Raw genomic sequence first — 23,820 nt, 5'->3', positions numbered from 1 at the left:
ACACAGTGTTCATCACAGCTTCTTTTTTAACCCTCTGTGGCTTGGTGCCCGCCCACTGTCATTTCCTTCAGAATTCCCCAATTATATTCAGCAGACGCAGAGTACCCTGGGAGAGACCGATTAATGACTGGTGATACTTTAAGTAAGTCTCTTGTCATTTTTTCTTGTTTTATAAATGACAATACTCATTAGACTCGGGTCAAGGACAAACTAAGGGCTCTTTCCTTCCTTGAAAAAAGAATGTCTTTTAGACTGACAAAATCTTTTTACAAAGGGTTTTTATTTTATTTTTTTAATATATTTTATTGATTTTTTACAGAGAGGAAGGGAGAGAGATAGAGAGTTAGAAACATCGATGAGAGAGATACATCGATCAGCTGCCTCCTGCACACTCCATACTGGGGATGTGCCCGCAACCAAGGTACATGCCCTTGACCGGAATTGAACCTGGGACCTTTGAGTCCGCAGGCCAACGCTCTATCCACTGAGCCAAACCGGTTACGGCTACAAAGTGTTTTTAAAAGCAATCAGTAATTTTTCTGGTTTAAGAAATGATTTAAGTAAATGCTTTGAAGTAAATCAGTAAGAAAACTTACTAGTTCAAAAGAAGGGGGGCACACACTTACCATGAGAATGAAAAAGTAGAACACCCACATCCATCCGAGGTTGTCCTGGATCAAAGACACTAAATACTAAAACGGAGAAAATGAAATTATTACGTAATCCCTCATGAATTAATAAAATCAAGTAGCTGTAAGCAGATTAAACATGGCTCTTCTAGAAAATAAGAAGGGAGTTAGGATTTGCATAGTGTTTTGCAGTTTACAAAGCCCTTTCACATACATGTTCCTATGTGAGCTGTATTAATGGCCTTCACTTTGTAAGCTGGCAGAGTCCAAAACTGCACAACAGAAGACATGAGTTCAGAAGGTTTCTCTCTATTCACTTCGCTATTGAGAGAGGAAGATGAACATCCTCAAGTCACTTCCGTTCTTTCTTCCAATGAAAGGTATTATAATTGGTGCTTTCAAAAATACTTTGTCTTTTAAGGGTATCACTCACTTTACAATTATGCTGTTTGCTTATAAGATTACTGTATCTTTAACATTTTACAACATATTCTTTTAATTTACTTTCAGTTAATAAAAAGGATCTGATAGCATTTAAGCCCTTTATTTTTTTTATTATGGTAAAATATGTAACATAAAATTTGCCATTTTCACCATTTTTTGGTGTACGACTCAGTGGCATCAAATACATTCACAATGTTACATAACCATCACCACCATCTGTTTCCAAAATTTTTCAGCACCTAAACAGAACCTCTGTACCCATTAAGCAATAACTCCCCATCCCCCCTTTTCCCCAGTCCCTGGTAACCTCTAATGTGCTTTCTGCCTCTGAATTTCCTATTCTGGATATTTCTGGTTAAGTGGAATCACACAGTATTTACCCTTTGTGTCGGTTTATTTCACTTAGAATACTGTTTTGAAGGTTCAACCATGTTGTACTACGTATCAGAACTTCATTCCTTTTCATGGCTGAGTAATATTCCATTATATAGATACTAGAGGCCCAATGCATGAAATCTGTGCAAGGTGCTTGGCCCTCGCAGCCACGGTGGCTTGCCTCAGCCCTCGCAGCTGAGGCTTCGTCCAGAAGGTCATCCAGTTGTTCAGCTGTTTGGCCTAATTAGCATATTATGTTTTTATTATTCTAGATACCATATTTTGTTTCTCCAGTCACCTTGAGTTGTTTGGTCAACACTTGAGTTTTTTCCACCTTTTGGCTATTATAAATAATGCTGTAATGAATGTTGGCATACAGATATCTGAAACCCTGTTTTCAATTCATTGAATGAAATTCTACTCCTAGGGATATATACCTCAGAGTGGAATTGCTGGACCATACGGCAATTCTAATGTTTAACTTACTTTAGAACCACCAGTTTTCTATAACAGCTTTAACATTTTACATTTTCACCAGCAATGTATGAAAACTCCAATTTCTCCACGGCTTCATAAATACTTGTTATTTTGTGTGTGTGTTTTTAAATTATACCTATCCTAATAGGTATGAAGTGGTATTACACTCTGGTTTTTATTTGCATTTCCCTAATGACTTAGAATGTTGTAGGAAGCAGGGAAAGTGAGTCAGAGCAGCTGCAGATCCCTGGCCTCTTCTGGTGGGGACCCATTAATGAGCACGTGTACCTGTGTGTTTGGTAGGGTTTACACGTGAGGTGGGGAATAATGAGAAGCATGTGTCTCATGGCCTCCTTGGGGTGCCAAGTTCAGGCTAGAAAGCAGGGGGTAACAGGCTGGGACTGAAGGATCTATCTGATGAGGTGTGAGCTTATTTCCAGAAAGGAAGAATCTGGAAGTAAAAGTGGAAAAAAGGAACTAAAAATGTAGAGGCACCTTCCAGATGGACCTTAGAAAGGACTCAACTCCAGAAAGGACTTCCAGTACAGCTGGCCCTTAGAGAGGATTCAACCCCAGGCTCCCAGTACAACTGGCCCTTAGAGAGAACCAAACCTCCAGGTTCTCAAGCCCAGGCTCTCAGCACATCACACTACAGCACAAGAGTGCCACCTGCTGTGGCCCAGCGGGCAGTTATAAATTCTCCCACTAGGTGAAGGACTACTTAACACTCAATTTCAACCCCTCTCCTGCTCACTTACCTGGCCCACAGCAGCTCCAATGCTCCCAGTTCCATCAACAATTCCTGTGACCGTCGCCAAAGCCTCACTGCTGCCTTGGATGAGCTCTTGGCGACCCAAGTCAGCAGAGATAGCAGAGCTAATCATATTAGAAGGTCCGCCAATAAAAAATCCTAGTCATACACAGAGAGGTTCTTATTAAAACACTATTCATAATCCCACTAGGAATCCAGTGAATAAGGCAAACACTTATCCCACAATTTTAGTCACTATGTCGGAGAGAAACAGAAAAAAAAGGGAAAAATAACCAGTAAAAACGAAAACTCTCCCAGGTAGTACCATCTTCAAATTAATTACCATCCACTTTTTTTCTGAAATCCCTTCTTGAATTACATGACACACTAGTATATTTTATAGAAACCAAACATATAGAAAATATAGTGAAGACATAGTCTTTCTAATCCTGTGAAGTGTGCATTCATTAATAACTAGTTGCACTAGCTCAGCCGTGGCCAAACTACGGCCCACGGGCCGGATCCGGCCCGTTTGAAATGAATAAAACTAAAAAAAAAAAAGGACCGTACCCTTTTATGTAATGATGTTTACTTTGAATTTATATTAGTTCACACAAACACTCCATCCATGCTTTTGTTCCGGCCCTCCGGTCCAGTTTAAGAACCCATTGTGGCCCTCGAGTCAAAAAGTTTGCCCACCCCTGTACTAGCTTGTCAAGTTATGTCATAGAGGTGGGTCACAGAGCATCTGACTACCAAAGTCAACCAAACATAATGAAAAAAGGAGAGAGAAGAGAAAAAGCTATTTAAACGGTGCAGGTGGTTCTATCTGCACTGCTCTCAGGGAAGCCATCCAAGGACCGTGCAGGAGTTGGCCCGCGTGAATCCCTTAACACGCTGCAATCAGTCCCATGAGCCTCGGGTGGCATGAGCAGCTCTCACTATGCTGAGTACAACCTAAAGTTTAAAAATAAGGAATTTTTCTATAACATGGTCCCTATACACACTCAACTGTTTCATCTGGGGCTGAAGTGCAGAAATACTGACCAATTCCAACACAGGAGGAAAAACTAGCTCCACGGGGCTTTTTGAAAGCTGGTGAATTGGTTTCCAAGGTGGCAGCTTCCTAGGCCACTTCCAGAAGTGATGTGAGAAGCTGGGGCAGCGATCAAAACAGTTAGGACACCTCTGTCCAAAGGTGATTCTGTAACTGAAGGACTGAGGAGGTCACGTAACAGCAGAGAAACAGAATCTGCTGTGTCTGTCTTTCCTTTCACCAACTGAATTCTCTGTAATTAAGGTTTTAGTGTAACTCAAACTGAGGGAAGCCGTTTCCTTTTTCCCTTTTTACTTATAGAGGAAATACAACAGTGAAATGGAGCCAGATGCCATACCTGTAACAGCCATCAGAAGTGCATTGATGGACTTGTTGTTTGGAGAACCTGTGAGGAAAGACATGCTGACTTTAAAAGCGCATCACGTGTGCCTCCACGGGACAGTCCACAAAGACCTGGGTCTCTGTGACCTCGCAGATCACACCCAGACACAACAAAGGGATACAACTCTTTCACGGCCTCTTCCAACTTTTATTTGTAATGTCTGTCTCTTGCTGGTGCTCAAGCTAATGACACTTCTAAAAGCTACGGAAAAACCCTACTCCAATCTCAGCAGCATCTTAAGGGACATACACCAAACTCACTAATGACCATCTTTCCTCTTTTGAAACCTTTTCCCTTTTATTGTTTTATTGGCTCTAATGCTGTTCCTCTGGAGCCGACCCTCAAACAAAGCATATACCCTCCCAAGCAACCTTTTAAACAAACCAACAAAGCAGCAGAGATGCCAGTTTCCTTCCCGACACAAATAAAACTATGTGATGATACTTCCACCAGGTAGTCACAGGACAATACAAAGGTCTCCAGCATGCCTTTGTAGCTGGGCTCCAGGATCACCCCCGGGCTGACCACTGACTCAAGGCAAATGCCTTAGTCCTAAGAGATCAGGATATTTAATTGCAAGGGAATACTCACGACTGTATCCAACCAGGGACCCAATTGCCAGAAACAGACTCAGAGCTAACACGGGTGCTCTCTTCTGTAACACATCAGAGATGAAGCCTTGCAGAGTTCCTCCTTTAGGCACAAAGAGTGCATCATAATCAAAATCATTTATAATTTAGCTCGGTTACCTGAAACATGCTCTTCAGGTACCCTCCACCCGCTATCCAGATCCTAACACTGGTCTATCCAGAAAGATGGCGGACTCTCCTACGTTTCCTCCATAATTTCCTTTCAGGAAGATGACTCACGATGGCTGATGGGGACAGGGCACCACGAATCAGACACCAAAATAAGGAAAAAGGGAAAATCACCAAGGCCACCCATTGCCCCTTGTTTTCTCTTCTTTAATCAGCTGTGAAGGTTTACTGGATTTTTTTTGCTTTTTATTTAAAAGATGATTAAGGACCATGCCTCATAGGCTATTAGTAGCAGCCAATAAATATTCACTACAATTAAGTGCAGAAATTATGGCTTAATAATAACTACCAGGTCCTGATGTTTAAAAAGAGGTGACATGTTGCCCTGGCCAGGTGGCTCAGTTGATTGGAGCATCGTCCTATATGTCAAAAGGTTTGCAGGTTCAATTCCTGATCAGAGCACATAACTATATTGCACATACAGAAGGCAACTAATCAATGTGCTACATCAATGTTTCTCTTTCTCTCCCCTCCTGCCCCCATCTCTCTCTCTCTCTTTTTCCCCCCTTCCACTTTCCCTCCCTCTCTCCCTTCCTCTCTCTCTCTGGGATCAGTGAGTGTATCCTCTGGCGAGGATTAAAATAAATAAATAAAAATAAAAAGAGGTGATATGAACTCTTCAAGCAACACAGTTGCATTTAAATACAGTCCCATGTTAGTTCTAGGCGCTAGGGGACACCTGGTACACCTTCATCAGACAGTAAGACACAGAAGTATGGGCAGATCTAAAGGTGGCAACCTCACCCTTGACTCTGGATCTAAGAAGAGGGCGAACAAGTTCAAATGCAATGGTAGTGTATCACCTACGGCTACACCAGGTGCTTTCAGGGGCTCAGGGCAGTTCAGTCTTACCACAATTCTAAATGTAAACATTACAGAAAGGATGTTAAGGCTTTGTCACAGCCATTTAAGTCACACCCACTAAATGCATTCTGAACGCCTATCTTAAAGTTTCTCACTTCCCTGTTTATACTTCCAGCTATAATTAAAAGTCATTACTAAAATCTGTGTACAAAGCAGCTACAAAATATTCACAAATATCAATCCCTGCTATTATTCCCACCTCCATGATCTTACAATCTATACACTAACTAATGTGCATAGCTAAGAGCTAAGATTTACCAAAAGTGTATGCAAGGGTTACATTAAAAGAGGTCACAGAGCGAAACATCCAAGACAAGAGAACAGATCCATCAAGAAAGGTCTGAGCGTAAGGGCCCCATAAGTCACAGGCTGCCATAGGCTGGATCTTTTATACAAACTTTTTTTTAAGAGTTTGGCTGTTTACTGGTAGGACAGTTTAGGGAAAATGGCTGTAGAATAAATAATAAAACTTGAAATGATGTCAGACTTCATAACTACTATAGAAAAAGATGCATCACAGGCATTACCTATAATCCCTCCGACATCGTACCAAATGGACAGCTTGTCAGCTTCAGCCTCCTTCCACCCAAAGTTGTTGCTCAGGTAAAAGGGCAACCAGAAGAAGAAGGAGTAGTTCACTAACTTCAAGCAGGCATAGGCGAGTGAGTACTGCAAGAAACACATTCAGCTATCAGTAAGGAACAAACTGCACAGCAGGGCCACAGTTTCTAATGTCACTAAATAGCAAAACAAAATGGAGAAGTTTGGGACGCATAGCCTTACAGTAAAATTAAACTTTTCTACAAATTCCTATTGGCCCGAGTTTACCTAGTCTCCCTCTTCTCTTTATCCCCATTAACTTCTAGAAAGGCATTTACAACAGGCCTTGGAAATAGAAAACACAGATGACCATATCCTAATCCTCCCTTTTTTTCTCCTTTCAGTTCTCTGGTAGAAGCAAACCAGTGTTTTGAACCTGTAAGGCAGGGCACATACTCATATTTCTTAATTTAGACAAAGATTAAAGGTATTCATGCCACCAGCTAGCATTAACCATAGCAAATAAACCCAGTACACCTCACAGCTTCTATTGCAAGCAGCCAAACTATTTTGGTTCTTCTATTTCCTGCAAAGTTAATATTATGAACCATGGAGAATAACATGACTAAACTATAGTTCCAAGGTCTAAGAAAAGCATCAACATTGCAACTACTTTCACATTATAGTTTCCAAAGGCTTTACACATTCTCACATCCAGTGGAAAAGCAAAGAATATTAAAAAAAAGAAGAGTATCTTTAGTGAGTCAAAAAGAAAGGAGCATGATTGTCTTGGGCTTTGTGGTTCTACTTTGAGGAATAAAGGGTGCCGCTGCCTTACGATGGCAGTGGCACTAAGACTCCTATATTCAACACATTATTACCAGGAAATCCTGACATTTAGCATCAAAGGAAAAAGGGGGAGGAACAGAGAGACTGACTTCAAAGGGTGTCTGGCTAGTATATTCTTTTCCCTGGAGCTGCCAGTTATTCCCTAGGTATCACTTGTTTAAAACAGCTTCCCTGGCCGGGCCACAGCCACCCCCTAGAGAGCCAAGTCCCAGTCATGAGTGCATTCTGTCCAGACAGCCTGTTATAGAGACAAAGGAATTCAGTTAACTAGATTTCCTTTACATCCCTAACCATGTCAGGAAAAAACAGCTTGGGAAACACAAAGGAATAGTGAAAGATTCCATATTCAATCACAACAAATTTTTAAGGTCTGTCTCAGAAATCTATTACTAACTAGTAATCTATTTAATAACTAATTAAAAATACTGATCCTTTAGTGTAAGAACAGGACTAAAGGAACTTGCATGAACCTTATATACCATCTTTTTAAAAATCGTGGGAACTTACATTTTAACGTATACTTAACAATCCGTTTGCAAATGTCAGTTCTCTTACTGAGCTTGGGGCATAGGCAGAAGGGAACTGGTGAGCATGAAATATGACAACCTACAGACTCAGTCTAGCTCAGGGGCTACCACTGAGCAATTAAATAAGAGCCAGTGCGTGTTCACAGTGCCATAACCCATTCTAGACCCAGGGAGGATGGGTGTGCTCCACAGGAAGGGGAACTGAGACACAAGGTTGGGCTGAGTGACTTACCCCAGGCCTCACAGACAGTTAGTGGGTAAGCTGGAAACATAACCTAGGCCTCTTAACTTCCACTCCCGTGCTAGAGCGCCCGAAACATCAAGACAGAAAAACTGCAGCAGAAGGGATTTAGTTTAGACGTTAGAAAATTCTCCTGGCTATAAAGGTTGTGGAAACACTGGAATGCATTACCAAGAAATACTGTGGAGTATTCTGCTCTGGGCCTTTTCATAAAAGGGCAAACAAGTGTTTCTTCGTAGAATAAGAATATCAGCAAATAGGGCAGATTTAACGACCCATTCAAAACCCCTTTTGGTTGACATATAATTTTCTAATACTGCAACAGGACATAAAGTATATACTTAAAAATACCAACTTTGCCTTCTTACTCAAATGCTAGGTCAGGGTCAGCAAGCTAGGGCTCAGGGCCAAATCTGGCATGCCCATTCATTCATTTCTTTTGCTCTGGAGTTAAGTCATTGTAACAGAGACTGTGCAGTCCCCACAAAGCTAAACACATTACTCCCTGGCTCTTCATAGAAAAGGTTTGCCGACCTCTGCTTAGATGTCAGAAAAAATTTCCAGTGTTGCTGATATAAAAATAAGTTGAGGGGCACTATCCACTATTCCTCTGAAAGTATTTCTAAAATAAAGTATCCAAGAGAATCTAAATACTTAACGATGCTTTGTCCCAGGTAGAGGTCATCTCCAGCTATAATAGCTCACTGGTGGTGGCAAGGAGATTTGAACAATCCTTACCGGTATAACTCCAGGAAGGCAACAAGCCTGATAAAAGCTTATTGCCTTGACTTGGGTGATAGTGCTGCCTTCTTGGACTGAATAATTAGGCTCATATTCATCTTCATTTTCAGCACCATTGATTAATGGCTTGTGCGAGTCTTCTTCGACGTTTTCTTCTGCCTCAATACCTGGGAGACCTAAAACCACAGTAACAGCATCATTTACAGAGTGCCTTCTAGGTGCCTGGTGTTGTGCTAAGTGCTTTGCATGTATCATTACTTACGGGGTCAATATTATTTTATTTGCACTTCATAGAAGAAGCAACCAGGTTCACAGGCCAAGTTCAACTAAGGTCAATTAAGGTCAACATCACAACAAACCTGGGATTTTAATTTCACTTTATCTGGTTTCAAAGCAATGTGTTCTCAACTAAATCACTCTAGCTCTCTCATGTATAAAAAGGAGTCAATTACATACTATTAACCTGATGTACCTCTAATAATATTCAAAGGATAGAATCATACATGTATTTGCTTCTGTGGTTTCGCTTGTACAAATTCTGTATTTAACAAGAGATAAATATCACACTAAATTATTTTTATGAAAGAAATCTGTCTCAAGAAGTGAAATTAGAAATACATCTCAATTATAAAACACATTTGCAAATGAGTTTTCCCTGTATCTGTAACAGGTGAGCCTCACTCCCCTCAAACAGCTAAGCTGCGGTGGGCTTAGCTGTAGCCAAGACACAACAGCAATACTGCTCCTTTAACCCACTGCAAGGAGCTCACAGTTCTCCTAGGAGAAAAGAGACTAACTGTCCTGGCCTCAGACTTCTCTTCGCCCATAAGAGTAACAGAAGCGACAGTTGTCCTCACCAATTTCTTCAGGTGACACCAGGAGTCCAAAGAAGATGATGACCCCACCAGCAAACTGCACGGCCGCCGTCACCAGGAAGGCGTACTAGAGGGAAGAGGGCAGAGGGCAGATGCTCCTTACACGTCTGGGACACTCATCAGAGACACGTGTGCAAGGTGGGAGGCGGAGGGTGAGGAACGGGGCGGGAAGGGTGGGACACTGGGAAGAAAATGAGAGTTGAGTGCTTAGCCTGTGCCAGGCAGGCACTGAGCTATGTTTCACTTGTGTTTTCTCTTAGATTTTCCCAATGACACTCTGAGGCTCAGAGAGGATAATGAAGGTCCCCTGAACACTGAGTGGTATGACTGTGAAATCGGGACTAACTCTAAAAATCTTATTCTTTGCATTGCATGGCCTCCCAAAAGAGACATATCTGCCATTGATGATATTCTACCCAGTTATGGGGATCAAACAATAAACACAACAATAATATAAGGCAGCATGTAGCTGAATAAATGAGGAAGCCAAATCCTAATAAAAAACCATGTACAAGAATTTAGAAGAAGGAAACCGCTTAAGAGGCGGAAGTAGCTGCACAATGCGTTAAGGAAAAGCTGAAGATCAAAGCAATTGACCATCTTTCTGGGTACAACCGAAGCAAAGGCAGAGAGTGGGAGTGAGATGGAAAGCCATCCTCACAGTCAAGGCAAAGGGCTTCTGCTGAGACATAACAGGAATATAAAACTGATTTGGGCCTGGCCAGCATGGCTCAGTGGTTGAGCGTTGACCTATGAACCAGGAGGTCATAGTTCGATTCCCAGTCAAGGCACATGCCCAGGCTATGGGCTCCATCCCCAGTGTGATCCTCTCTCATCACTGATGTTTCTATCTCTCTCTCTCACTTCCTTTCTCTCTGAAACCAATAAAAGATATTTAATAAAATAAAAAAAAGAGCAACTTACCTACTTTTAATTATTTAGGTTTCTGAATAGGCAACGCATTTACATGATTTAAGCAACAAAAAGATGTAAAAACTCTCCCCACACGCCTTCTCCTGTCCACTCAATCCTCATTTTCCCAGCATATAACCATTATTACTGTATTTTTACTTTCCAGAGATTGCTTTAGAAACATACAAGCCAATACAAATATGTACTCTTGACTTCTTCCTCCATTTTACACAAATGGCGTCATTCAATACTCACTGTTTAGCATCCCTGCTTTTTTCACTTACTATACACCATTGAGATAGCTCCCTATCGGTACAGAGAGAGCTTTGCAATCCTATTTCACAGCTGCACAACATCCCACTGAAGAGGTGTATCCCAGGGTAACTATTTCCCTTTTGGCTGACATTCATTACCGTTCTGCTGTGGCACACACTGAAATAAGTGACCTTGTCGTATATCACTGTGCCTGCCGAAGCATTTTCATCTGTGGGGTTCATTGCTGGAGGCGGAGAGCCCCTCCGCGGGCAGAACAGCTGCAGTTTTGAGAAACTGTCCCATACTGACCCCGAGAGGAGTTATTCACTTTGCCAACTGCAATGCTGGTTTTTCCACATCTTCATAAACACAACATATTATCACGCTTTTGGGTTTTTACCAATCTAATAAACATTCAGTGCAGTTTCTTTAATTGCATTTCTCTGAGGACTACTACCTAGCTCCATAAAGGGCAAAGAGTTTTAGCCCCATGTGCATTCTCTACCACCTAGAGGCCCTTACAGGAGCTTAATGATATTAATGGAATAAAGTTATAAGGGAAGTGGGATTTCTTTTCATGTGTTTGTAAGGTATTCCTAGTCCCTTTTTACCAACTAGACGTCCAAGTCCTTTACCTTTTTTCCTGTGTTGTTGGTCTTTTTCTTATCAGTCTGTGAGTGCTTGTTTATATTAGGAAGATCAGCTCTTTATCTCTAACGAGTTGCATATACCTTTTCCTGATTATATGTCTTTAGACTTGGGCATTCTTCAGGAATAATGTTGCTATATGTTTCCATTTGTCAAGTTTTCTTTATTTTCTTTTTATAATTTTTTAAAATATATTTTTATTGGTTTCAGAGAGGAAGGGAGTGGGAGAAAGGAATAGAAACATCACTGATGAGAGAGAATCATTGATCAACTGCCTCCTGCTGGGGATTGAGCCCACAAACTGGGCATGTGCCCTGACCCAGAATCAAACAGTGACCTCCTGGTACATGTGGGTCAACATTCAACCACTGAGCCACTCTGGCTGCACAAGTTTGTTCACTTTTATCACAAGCCTTGTCTTACCCAAACACAGCTCAATGCGATTTTAATGGCCACAGCATTATTTCCTTAAAAAAAAAAAACATTTATGTGCTTGAGAAAATGCTAAGAAAGAAATACCTACCTCATAACCATACTGCAGAACAGAAGAGGCCAGGCACGCTCCCAAAATGTTGCCCACCGAAGCACAGGCACTCCAAAGACCAAAAACAACGCCTCGGCTAAGATGGAGACAGCAGAACAGAGAAGACAACAGAATAAGAAGGGATTTGATTCAGGGTTCAAATACAAAATTGCCAAAACAAAAAGGTTCACAACACAGAGAACTAACGTTCTATTTTTTAGATTTAAGTACACCCACGTGACAAAACATCACATCTCTTCCAACTCTATGACTATTATACTAAAGTTTAATTTGGGGCTCATCGAAAGAAACTATTCAGAGAATTTAAAAAGACAAGCCACAGACTAGAAGAGAAAATATTACATATCACATATCTGATAAGATTTGTATCTGACATATAAAGAACTCTCAAAATTCAATATGAAAACAGACAATGCAACAAAATGTTAGAGTATGAATCTTGAATCATCTCAAAATAAAAATATTTTTGAGAAGGGACAAAAGATTGTAATAGATACTTCACATATAAAAAATTTGATGTAAATAGCACATAAAAAGACACTCAACAGCCCTAGCTGGTTTGGCTCAGTGGATAGAGTGTAGACCTGCAGACTGAAGCGTCCCGGCTTGGATCCCAGTCAAGGGCACATGCCCAGGTTGCAGGCTCAATTTCCAGGAGGGGGCGTGCAGGAGGCAGCCGATCCACAATTCTCTCTCATCACTGATGTTTCCATCTCTCCCTCTCCGTTCCTCTCCTGGTGGATATAGATAGATGCTCAACATCACACATTAGGGAAACGCAAATTAAAACCACAATGAGGTATCATGATTCAACTACAGAATAGCTAAAATAAAAAAGACTGAGCATACCAAGTGCTGGCAAAGATATACAGGAACTAGAACACTTTACACTCTGCTGGTAGAAATGTAAAATGGTACAACCACATGGAAAAGACTACCAATTTCTTAAAAAGGTATAAAAATACCTATCATCTGATCCCGCCAATTTGTTCAAGGTATTTATCCAAGGGAAATGAAAGCATTTGTCCATACAAGAATTTGAAATGAAAGCATTTGTCCATAGTGGCTTTATTTATGACAGCCAAAAACTGAAAACACCCCAAATGTTCATCAGCACGTGAACAGATCACTAAACTGTGGTACAATGAATTATTATTCAGCTATGAAAAGGAATGGACTATCAATACATGCAACATGAGCGAATCTGAATCTCAAATTATCGTGAGTGAAAGAAGACAAACAAGAAAGAGTACATAGTGTGTGACTCCATTTATACACAAGTTTAGACAACCCTAACTAACCTGGAGTGACAGAAAGCAGATCAGTAGTTGCCTGGAGATGGCAGTGGGGGTGTGTGTTGGGAGGAGGAATTGCCAAGGAGCACAAAGAAACTTGTTGGGAGGGGGTGGATTGTCCAATATTTTAACTGTGATGATGGTTTTACGGGTGTATTCTTGCCAAAACTCATCAAATAATACATTTTAAACACATGCAACTTATTGTACAACTCAATAGAGCCATTTTAAAAGATGGATGGGGAGAGGAAGAGTCTGGCGGAAGGGAAACTAGCTTTTACACACATCTTGGAGAAAAATGAATTAGCTCTGAACATAGCCACTGGCAGTGAGGCTGGTGAAAGAAAAAGGGATTAAAAAGTTAATTTTTGAAAAGTTCACATTTGTATTTTATCTATTTGATACATATTAACAACACTGTGCTAGATTATCTAACTCCTTAAACATTTTTATTGTCTCATCGAGACAGAAGGAATCTTAGAAATGAACGGGGAAGCCACACTGAAAAATAAAGGCTGTTCACAAGTATGAGGCTGCTACCTCCAGCTGTTAATTTCAAGTAAGTTACAGCGAAGGCTCAGTGTTCTCAACTGGGAGAGCCTGTGACAGCTCTGCAAGGACTGAGTGCAGTGATGTACAGGAAAGGGCTCCGTGTTGCACACCACTGTGTGACTAACTCTGACCCTGACAACCAGAGGGACCTGACTCTCCCAAGGTAACAGCTCTGTGGGCAATGGCCTCAATAGATCACTGCATTCCACTGAGCCCCAACTTTTTTCACTTGGAAACAAATGACCTGAACCAGATGATCTCTATGCTCCTCCCCGGTGCTAAAATGCCCAATTCTCTTAAATATTAAGATCTGTCAAGAGTGTTTGTTCTGGAGGAAAGAGTCAGAAGGCCAGACTGAACCTGCTGGCCGAAGACATGCGTTTACAAAAAGCTGGCTGAAAATAACTGTGACTTTAAGTTGTCATAGTCTTATTAGCACTTTGTGGTTTCTTGTTATGTTTCATAGGAAAAGTCACTGTGTCCCAAGCAGTGCATTGTCAACTTCACTCACTAATGTTACTTGTTTAAAAACAAATGTTCTTACTTTCAAACAGAAACTGTGACAACTTTCTTGAATATTTGTTTCTTTGTAACTGATCCAAAGAAATAAGGAAATGATCAGCCTGCCCAGTCACTGCTATCAAACACCCAGTGTCATCCAATTTATAAAAACTCAGATAAAAATTATCTCAAACTGATACATGTCAAAGTAATTATCTTTAGTTGATAGGATTTCAGGTGGTTTTGTCTTTATTTCTCTTTGTTCATTTATATTATCCAGTCTGTCTACAATAAACAAGTAGCATCTGTATAATTTTCAAAAATCATATATGGAAAAAAATTACCTTAAAAGTCTTAATAACAATAAATAGCACATGAGCAGACAGCACCATCCACTCCAAAAGAAAACGAAAGTATGATAGGGGGAACAAGAGCTTCTCAAAATCAATTCTGTTAAACCAGTGATGCTAGAGTAAGAAATAGAATTACTAGCACACTGAAATATCATCAGAGCATTCTCATTAAGTGGTGCTTATTCTGATCACAGACATTTTATAGGTGAACTTTCACGTTACAGCCAGCAAGCATCCCCCATTGTGAAACCGAGGAAGCTGGAAACCGAGAGGCTAGGTCAGAGCATGCGCAGAGCACTGAGCTGGTGGACAATGTCTGGTGCACAACTGTCCCCGACGTAAAAGTGTAAACAAACAGAAAAGATAGAGGCATCGATAAGATAAATGTGTATCTCACAACACAAATATTTATCTATAAAAATTATAGGAATTCAAATTAATAATATTCCTGAAATTGGAGTGTCACATATAATGGCAAACAACAAAGCCAAGTCTTCGGGTGTCTGAACTTATCTCCATCCTGTAAATTACGCGTGGCTCTTCTTCCTGGTGGCCTAGAAGATACTTTAGCGGGTGCCTATCCTCACGCACATCCTTGGCCCACACCACACACACAAACTCAAATACAATCTAATAATTAAAGGTGTAGGGGGAAAATGCCCCAGTTTGGCATTCTTCACTGCATCTTATTAGAGCCTTTGCTTACGTGACTTTAGGCAAGTCCCATGGATCTCTCTGGCCTTGGTTTCCTTATATTTAATGGAAGAAGGCTAAAGAAGATCACTAAGTCTCAAAAAAGGGAAAGGAAGGCAAAACCCCCAGGAAGAACCTGATGGGACTGCACCTGAGACAGTTATGCTCTCTCAAGGGAAGATTAAAGAAAAGACAGAGACACTCAAAATCTGACTATGCCCAGAGAGTATTGTGGACGTGATCTGCAGGGGTGGATCATCACTAAGGTTGACACTATTTCCAATACACTTTGACGTGAAACCTCTCCCTGAACGATTCTAACTTTCTAAATGAAGGGAGAACATGGGTAGTGTTGAAGGGACCGAGTTAATTAAAAAGTCTGAATAATCCGGTATTAAAACCACTTAAAAAGAAAAATTAAAGAGGAAGGAGGCGGCATACCCAGCTTTCCCAAACCAGTTGCCCATGACAGCAACCACACAGGGCCACCCAGTGGACTGCAGCAGGCCATTCACAATCCACAGGCAGCAGTACAGCCACTTGTTGTAGAAATGCAGCCATTCTGTGACAGTGCCAAAGATAAACACCTTGGGGAAGAGGGAAGAAAGAGGGACATGTAACATCCATGTGGACACCTGGAGTACACTCAACTGCCAAGCACACTGTGTTTCTGCATGAAGAGGCTAAGGAGGGGGACATGTGGCCGACTCTTGGGATGCTCCTGCTCAAAGCAGCACTGAGTGCGTGAGACAACCACCAAACCACTGCCACCCAAAGAGGCAAAGGAGGCAAAGGGCATAAAACTCATTAGTGATCATCCCTCCAACTGGTATCTTCAACTCTAAAAAGTTAAGTCCTCATTGTCTGGCTTCCTTTTATATGTAGATCACTGTGTTTCAAAAAAGGGAAAGGAAGGCAAAACCCACAGCAGGGTACCTGATGGGAGGGCACAGGAGAGTGGACCTTGAACAAGATGGAGGCCAGGGCTGCTGACTCCCAAGCAGTCACAGTCCATGTTTAACTTTTCACTTCCCCAAACTTAACTTCTAATAGCCTACTGTTACCAATATATTGAACAGTCGACTAATACATATTTTGTGTGTTTATGTATTATATATAGGCTGTATTCTTACAATAAATAAGCTAAAGAAAAGAAAATGGTATTAAGAAAATCATAAGGAGAGCCTGCAGACGTGGCTTGGTGGTTGAGCATCAACCTATGAACCAGGAGGTCTCGGTTCAATTCCTGGTTGGGGCACATGCCCAAGTTGCAGGCTCAATTCCCAGTATGGGGCGTGCTGGAGGTAGCCGATCAATGATTCTCTCTTATCACTGATGTTTCTATCTCTCTCTTCTTCTCCCTCCTCTCTGACTATATAAAAATACATAAAAACACCACCACCACCACCAGAAAAATTTAAAAAAAGATCTAAAAAAAAAAAAAGTTGCCAAAACCAGTTTGGCTCAGTGGATAGAGCGTCAGCCTGCGGACTGAAAGGTCCTGGGTTCGATTCCAGCTAAGGGCATGTACCTGGGTTGCGGGCACATCCCCAGTAGGAGATGTGCAGGAGGCAGCTGATCGATGTTTCTCTCTCATCGATATTTCTAACTATCTATCTCTCTCCCTTCCTCTCTGTAAAAAATCAATAAAATATTTTTAAAAAAGAAAAAAAATACATAAAAACATTGGAGGAAAAAAAGAAAATCGCAAGGAGAGAAAATACATTTACAGTATCTATTGAAAAAAATTCCCATACAAGTGGACCCACGCAGTTCAAACCCATGTTGTTCGAGGGTCACCTGCGTTTCCGTTTCCTCTTCCTCAGGCCTGTGTTTGTGCAAGACTGTCATGGGGACTGGGAAGCACCAGCTGTCACTACTAGTGTCGCTACTAAGTGAATCTGAGTAAGTCTTGATAGGCTCAGTCATTTAGTAGCATTCATGTCTCTGCTTTTCTTACCAGGCATTTTGCTCAAGTGGACATTTTATTTGCGGTCGAAGTCTCTTTTGGGAATACCTGGCATGGGTACATAGAATACTGTGTAATGCCAGTTACATGGCATTCTGAAATGAGCAAAACTCTAAGGACAGGAAAATGATCAGTGATGGTCAGAGACCAGGGGAAGGAGGAGAGATGGCAGTTACACACTATACTCGCTGGTCAAAATTCAGGACTATATACCTAAAAGGGTGAGTTTATGTACACACTTCAATTTTTAAAAAAAATTGTTTACATATGTTTTAAAACAGGTTTTGAAATAGTATGTACGTATGTGTGGTGAGCAGCTTGTGAATAAATAAAATGGTTCAATCTCTAAAATTTCTAAGGAAAATACACTTTTCCCTGTACACAAATGGCAGACAGTGAAAAACAATAATAAAATAGAGTCTAACTAAACTCCATGCCTTTATTCAATCAACAAAAATTTCTCACCAGACCCTCGTAAGCAAATCAAGATGACTCACAGGGATCCTGCCCATGTACTGCGCCAGGCACTGTTCCAAATGCCTTACACACAGCAACTCGTCTAACCCTCACTGCGGCCCTAGGCAGAGGGATTCAAGCGAGGAAGCTGAAGCCCACAGAAATCACAGCTAGGAAATGGCAGGGGAGGGACTGAAAACAGGCAGGGCCCTCTCAGGAAGTCTGTGATCGAACCACTGGGATCCACACTCCCAGGAAAGCAGGACTGACACAGGCCAAGTAGGCTACGCCATAGACAACATTCATGCCTTCAAAGAAAGAAATGCAGGCAGGGAGCTCCAAAGAGGAATGGCAACTTCTGGGAGGACAGGGGGGGGCGGCGGGAGGGGGGGTGTTAGTAAAGTAAGGCATTATGAAGGAAGTATCACTTAGCCAGGGACTTGCAGGAGACGCTGAGTGAGACTGGAGAGCTGAACAGAGGGCCATCGGGCAAGGCAGAACAGCAGGAACGACAGGAGAGAGGCAGAAAGCAGCTGGACATGTCAGGGCCACGGAAAGCAGTCTGACCAAGCAGAGCAGTGAAGCACCGTGACAGATGCAACTGCCGGCGGCTGGGACCAGGCTCTGGGCAGCACTGAACGGCATGCCATTTATGCACTGACTTTGGTGGATGAGAGTCAAGGAAGGGGCATGACCCAAATCACACTTATAACAGACTCCCCAAACTGAAAGGGCAGGCAAGGGATTCAACAACTGAAGATTAATTTATCCTCTTCTACATACAGAAGTAGGGGGACTGCTTGGATCCTAAAAACCTGACAATCATCATCATCATCATCTTTTAAAAACATTCAAACTTACCACTAATGCAGAAGAGCACATGCCAAAAGATAGAACATATCGTAAATTAAGCCGATCCCCAACAATACCGCTGATGAAAAGGCCCTAAAAAAAACAAAGCATTTTATTTTTCAGCCTTGAATTACAACACAACCTGAAAAAAAAGAGGCACTGCAAAGCAAATGAGGCAAGCAATACACTGAGATTAATTCAAATTAAATCTCATTCCCATGCCCAGGCGAGCTGTCTGTAACAGTCTCACAAATGTTTCATGAAATGACACGGCTTCTGCACACCCTGGGACGTTGCAATTCAGGGCAAAACTTCCGTTCTACTTGATCCCATCCCCTAACCGTGTAAAAGGAGAGTGGGCAAAACAAACAAAGATTCTTCCAATAACACAAGCAGACAATTCCATTTCCTTTTCCAGGAGAGAGTAACTCCTAACCATCCATTAGCTGCCTTCCCAAAGGCATTCCTCTTGGCCATTTGCATTCTGAAGGAAGATCTGGAGCACAGGTGCTGCCTCTTTAATCTGACCCTTGGGTTTCATGACACCACAAGGCAAGGAGCTAGGGAGGCAGAGGCAATAATTAGCTGATCAGACGTACAAATGTTCTGCCTTCTGCTCTCCTGCCACGGAGTAGCAGAAATTAAAATGCTCAGATCATAGCAGCAAGCAGACTAAAGAGCTAAGGGCAACACACTTTAGGTTTCTTCCATAAATATGTAAAGTGAATAAAAGTCCCTACTAAAAACCTAGATTTTGATACAAGTATTTCTGATAAATTGACAATCTGTATTAGAGAAAATGTAGATGACAAATATCATAATAAATGTTTCTCCCTCATTATGGACAAGCTTTCACTAACTTGAAAGAGGCACCTGCAAACACTGGAGAAGATTCTATATTCTATAGCTGCCACTCATCCATGGTCTTATGCTATAGAGCAGGGGTCCTCAAACGACAGCCCACAGGCCACATGCAAACACAAATATTGTATTTGTTCCCATTTTGTTTTTTTACTTCAAAATAAGATATGTGCAGTGTGCATAGGAATTTGTTCATAGTTTTTTTTTAAACTATAGTCCGGCCCTCCAACAGTCTGAGGGACAGTGAACTAGCCCCCTGTTTAAAAAGTTTGAGGACCCCTGCAATAGAGAATAATGAGGATGAAGAAAATTTCTATTATGTTTCAGATTAGAGAATCAATTTATTCTGTGCTGCTCCAACTGCCTGCACAATACCTGGAAGTTATACAAGAAAACACAGCTCAATAGAAGAACCACAATCACCAATTTTCCATGGCACTTACCTTTTACCTCAGGAAATCTATTTTATCCTATAGACAAGTACTATCACAACCCTATAGACGAGGAAACTGCATATCAAAAAAAGGTTAACCCTGGCGGGGTGGCTGTTACTTGGAGCATCATCCCATATACCGAAAGGTTACAGTTCAATTCCCGGTCAGGATGTGTACAGGAGGCAACCGATTGATATTTCTTTCTCAAATCGATGTTTCTCTCACTCTCGCTCTTCCCCTTCCCTTCTCTCTCTAAAATCAACAAACAAACATATCCCCAGTGAGGATTTAAAAAAAGGTTGAACGCCAGTGTGAAGCCAAGTTTAACAGGCTAGTTGATAGTGGTAGAACTGGTTTTTCCACTAGACTCCATTGATTCTTAAAGTACTTCATAAAAGGCCTTAGCTGGTGTGGGTGTGGTTGGGTGTCGTCTTGTGCACTCAGGGTTACTGGTTCCCTGAGAGGTTGGTGCACATGCCTGTGGTGGGGGACCTCGATTCCGGTCAAGGGCACATGCCCAGGATCGATGCTTCTCTCTCTCTCTCTCTCTCTCTCTCTCCCTCCCCTTTCCTTTCTCTCTAAAAATCAATTTTAAAATCTTTCATTAAAAAACACTTCATAAAAGGCTCATAGAGAAGCCTCACTCAGAATGACCATATATGCCCAGGGTGAGGAGCTAGGCTACATGATCTAATTTCTATTCCAATTTTCTAACTGTCCTCTTTGAAGGTATTCTAATAACTACCCAAATAAACCTTTAGAAATTACTTTGGGACTTTCACCCAATATTTCATATCACTGGACAATTTCCAAGACAGGAAAAAAGATGCTGGGAGAAAAGGTCAGACTGCTCCCACAGTGCCCAGTGCCAGTCGTTGCCACCCCTGGCCCCACAGCTCTAACTTGGCAGCCACCACTGACATTCCCTAAGACCAGACCCCTGGCTGCCCAATCCGAGGACGACCTCAGACAGAGTCAGCCCCTGCCACCCTGGGATGGCTCCCAGGACTCTACCCTCTCTCGGTACTCTTGCTTCCCACAGCTCCATCTCAGCCTCCCTGGCCATTCCTCATCTCCCCTACCTCACTTCTGGGGTGGGAACCTTTTTTCTGCCAAGGATATTTACAACATTATTCAGGGGCCATAAATTATCAACTTAAAAATTAGCCTGCTAGCCCTGGTGGGGTTGGCTCAGTGGATAGAGCACCAGCCTGAGGACTGAACGGTCTGGGGTTTGATTCTGGTCAAGGGCACATTGCTCAGGTTGCGGGCTCGATCCCCAGTGTGGGACACGCAGGAGGCAGCCGATCAATGGTTCTCTCTCATCATTAATGTTTCTATCTCTCCCTCCCTCTGCCTTCCTCTCTGAAATCAATAAAAATGTATTTTTTTAAAAATATTGTCAGAGTTTTTTTTTAATTAGCCCGCTATATTTGGTCAAACATTTAATTAACTCACCCCTAATGCCTTGGCAAGACTTATATGGCCCATGATCTGGACGTTCCCCACCCCTGTTCTAAATGCTGGAAACCCATGGCTCAGTCTTCGCACTTCTCTATCTTCACCAGCTCTCTCTCTTTTTTTCTTTTTTCTTTTTTTTTTTTTTTTTACAGAGAGGAGGAGAGAGGGATAGAGAGTTAGAAACATCAATGAGAGAAACATCGACCAGCTGCCTCCTGCACACCCCCTACTAGGAACTGAGCCCACAACCCTGGGCATGTGCCCTGACCAGAAATTGAACCGGCAACCTTCAGTGCATGGGACGATGCCCAACAGCTGAGCCACACAGACCAGGGTCTCACCAATTCTCTTGATGATTTCACTCAGTCTCATAATTTTAAAAATCAGGTACACGCAAAGGAGTCTGAAATGTGTGCCTCCAGCCTACATGTCTGACCTCATTTACCCACTTCAGGTCTCTGTTCAAATAACTCCTTCTTTGTGAGGTTTTCCCCAGCCACCCTACTTAAATTATACCCCCACCCTGAGCTATCTATTCCCCTTTCCATGCTTTATTTTCCTCCACAGCACTTACCACCTTTAAATATACTTTATAATTTACTTATTTGTAGCATTTTGTGACTGTTTGTCTCTCTTAGCTCCCACTCCAAGATAGAAGCTTTATAAAGGTAGGGTTTTTCCTATGTTGTCCGCTGATGAATTCTCATTGACTGGAACAGTCCCTGGCACATGCTATGTGCTCAATTTGTCAATGAATGGATGGATGAGAAGGACACAAAATATAAACTGAACACTCCTCAGTTAGTAAATTCAAAATGTCTTATGAACTTCATAAAACTTGGAGCCATTTCCTTTTATATCTTTCTTTAAAACCCTGGAATTCTAAAACTTACCACAGCATAGGAGAAGAGAAAAATAGTATCCAGTGTTCCGAGGAAAAGAGTGGCTTCCTCCGCACTGGGGAACAAATGGTTGCTGCTCCAGATCTACAGGAACACACAAGAGCAGGTCAGTCCCACTGGCATCCGCCAGTGCTTTATATTCCTCCAGGCACCTTCACGTACAACCTCCCCCACTCTCAGAGACCTGGTGATGCTGAAAAGAGCACACAAAGTCCAACTATTTCATAATGCAGTAGCCTGCCCCCCTTACCCTCAGTCAAAACTATTCATTTAATACAGGAGCCCCCCCTTATCCAAGGTTTTGCTTTCCACAGTTTGTTACCTAATATCAACTGAGCTCCAAAATATTTCAGTATATGGGGGGCGGGGGGGAGTATGCACATTCAAGAACAGGAGAATGGAAGGAAGGGAAAGAAAAAGAGAGACTACATTCACATAACTTTTAGAGACCCAGTGCACAAAATTCGTGCACAGGTGAGGTCCCTAGGCCTGGCCAATGATCAAAGCTCAAGCGTCTGATGTGGAAGGACAGGTCCCAGCTGACCTCTGGGCCCTGGGCAGCACCTGGGCCCCTGGGCCCCCACATGCCCCCCTCCGCTTGAATCACGGCGCCCAAGTCCCCACCCAGAGATGCGGTAAGCACAGCCAGACACCAAGAACCAGGGCGCAGTGTGGGCCTCTGGGCCACCAAGTGGCGCTGCACAGAAGTTGGCAGGCAGCACGTTGCTCCTGGCCGGCCTCACAGACCGACTCCTGCGCGAACTCAGGGGGAGCCCGACTGGCCTCTGCAATCCTAGCAGCTGTGGCCCGGCTCACCCAAAGGAGGCTATGCAGGTGCGGGGCAGGCTCTTCGCGGGCACCCGGTACTTGAGTCCGGAGGCTTTCCCGGCACGTGAGCCCTGGCATCCCAGGGGAGGTCAGCAGGGGGAGTGAGAGCGAGCTTGGTGGACACCCCACATTCTCACTGCAGCTCCGACCCATCACCCCTGCCCCCAGGTAGCTGGTGAGGTCACAGTGCCCTGCTCAGGCACCACATCGCCGACACCCGCCATGTTCCACACCGCCCCCAGTGGTCAGTGCACATCATAGCGAGCGGTCAAACTCCAGGTCTCCCGGTTGAACGACTGCCTGAAGGGCAATTTGCATATTAGGGTTTTATTATATAGGGTATTGTTATAATTGTTCTATTTTATAATTAGTTATTGTTAATTTGTTACTGTGCCTAATTTATAATTAATCTTTATTAGAGGTATGTATATATAGGAAAAAGGATAGAACATACACGGTTTGGTACTATCCAGAGTTTCAGGCATCTGCTGGGGTCTTAGAATGTATCCCCTAAGGATACGGGAAGACTATTTATATATACAAAAGCCTAAGCAACCACTCAACTGGTAGCTATGACACGCACTGACCACCAGGGGCAGACGCTCAACGTACAGGCATGGAAACATGGAACAGACTCACGAATCTCAGAGGGAAGTGGGGAGGGATAAGGGGATTCGTGCACCAGTGGGGTCTCTTGGCCTGGCCTGCGGGGATCAGGCTGAATCCATGCACCA

At 42.5% G+C, this 23,820-nt stretch overlaps 1 protein-coding gene across 1 annotated transcript in view; it reads right to left on the bottom strand.

Moving 5' to 3' along the window:
- Nucleotides 1-23,820, bottom strand: part of SLC37A3 (solute carrier family 37 member 3) — a 36,197-nt gene that overhangs the window by 2,391 nt on the left and 9,986 nt on the right. The window contains exons 3-13 of the mRNA XM_006777101.2: nt 22,250-22,342; nt 18,610-18,693; nt 15,765-15,910; nt 11,909-12,005; nt 9,553-9,637; nt 8,693-8,871; nt 6,325-6,466; nt 4,707-4,808; nt 4,071-4,118; nt 2,684-2,835; nt 627-692 (exon numbers count right to left, since the gene is read on the bottom strand). Of these exons, the coding sequence (XP_006777164.1) occupies nt 627-692; nt 2,684-2,835; nt 4,071-4,118; nt 4,707-4,808; nt 6,325-6,466; nt 8,693-8,871; nt 9,553-9,637; nt 11,909-12,005; nt 15,765-15,910; nt 18,610-18,693; nt 22,250-22,342 (1,194 nt within the window). The remainder of the gene's footprint in view (nt 1-626; nt 693-2,683; nt 2,836-4,070; nt 4,119-4,706; nt 4,809-6,324; nt 6,467-8,692; nt 8,872-9,552; nt 9,638-11,908; nt 12,006-15,764; nt 15,911-18,609; nt 18,694-22,249; nt 22,343-23,820) is intronic.

Source organism: Myotis davidii, unplaced genomic scaffold, assembly GCF_000327345.1.
Source record: "Myotis davidii unplaced genomic scaffold, ASM32734v1 scaffold329, whole genome shotgun sequence".
Lineage (NCBI taxonomy): Eukaryota > Metazoa > Chordata > Mammalia > Chiroptera > Vespertilionidae > Myotis > Myotis davidii.
This window is presented reverse-complemented; position numbering and strand designations above follow the sequence as displayed.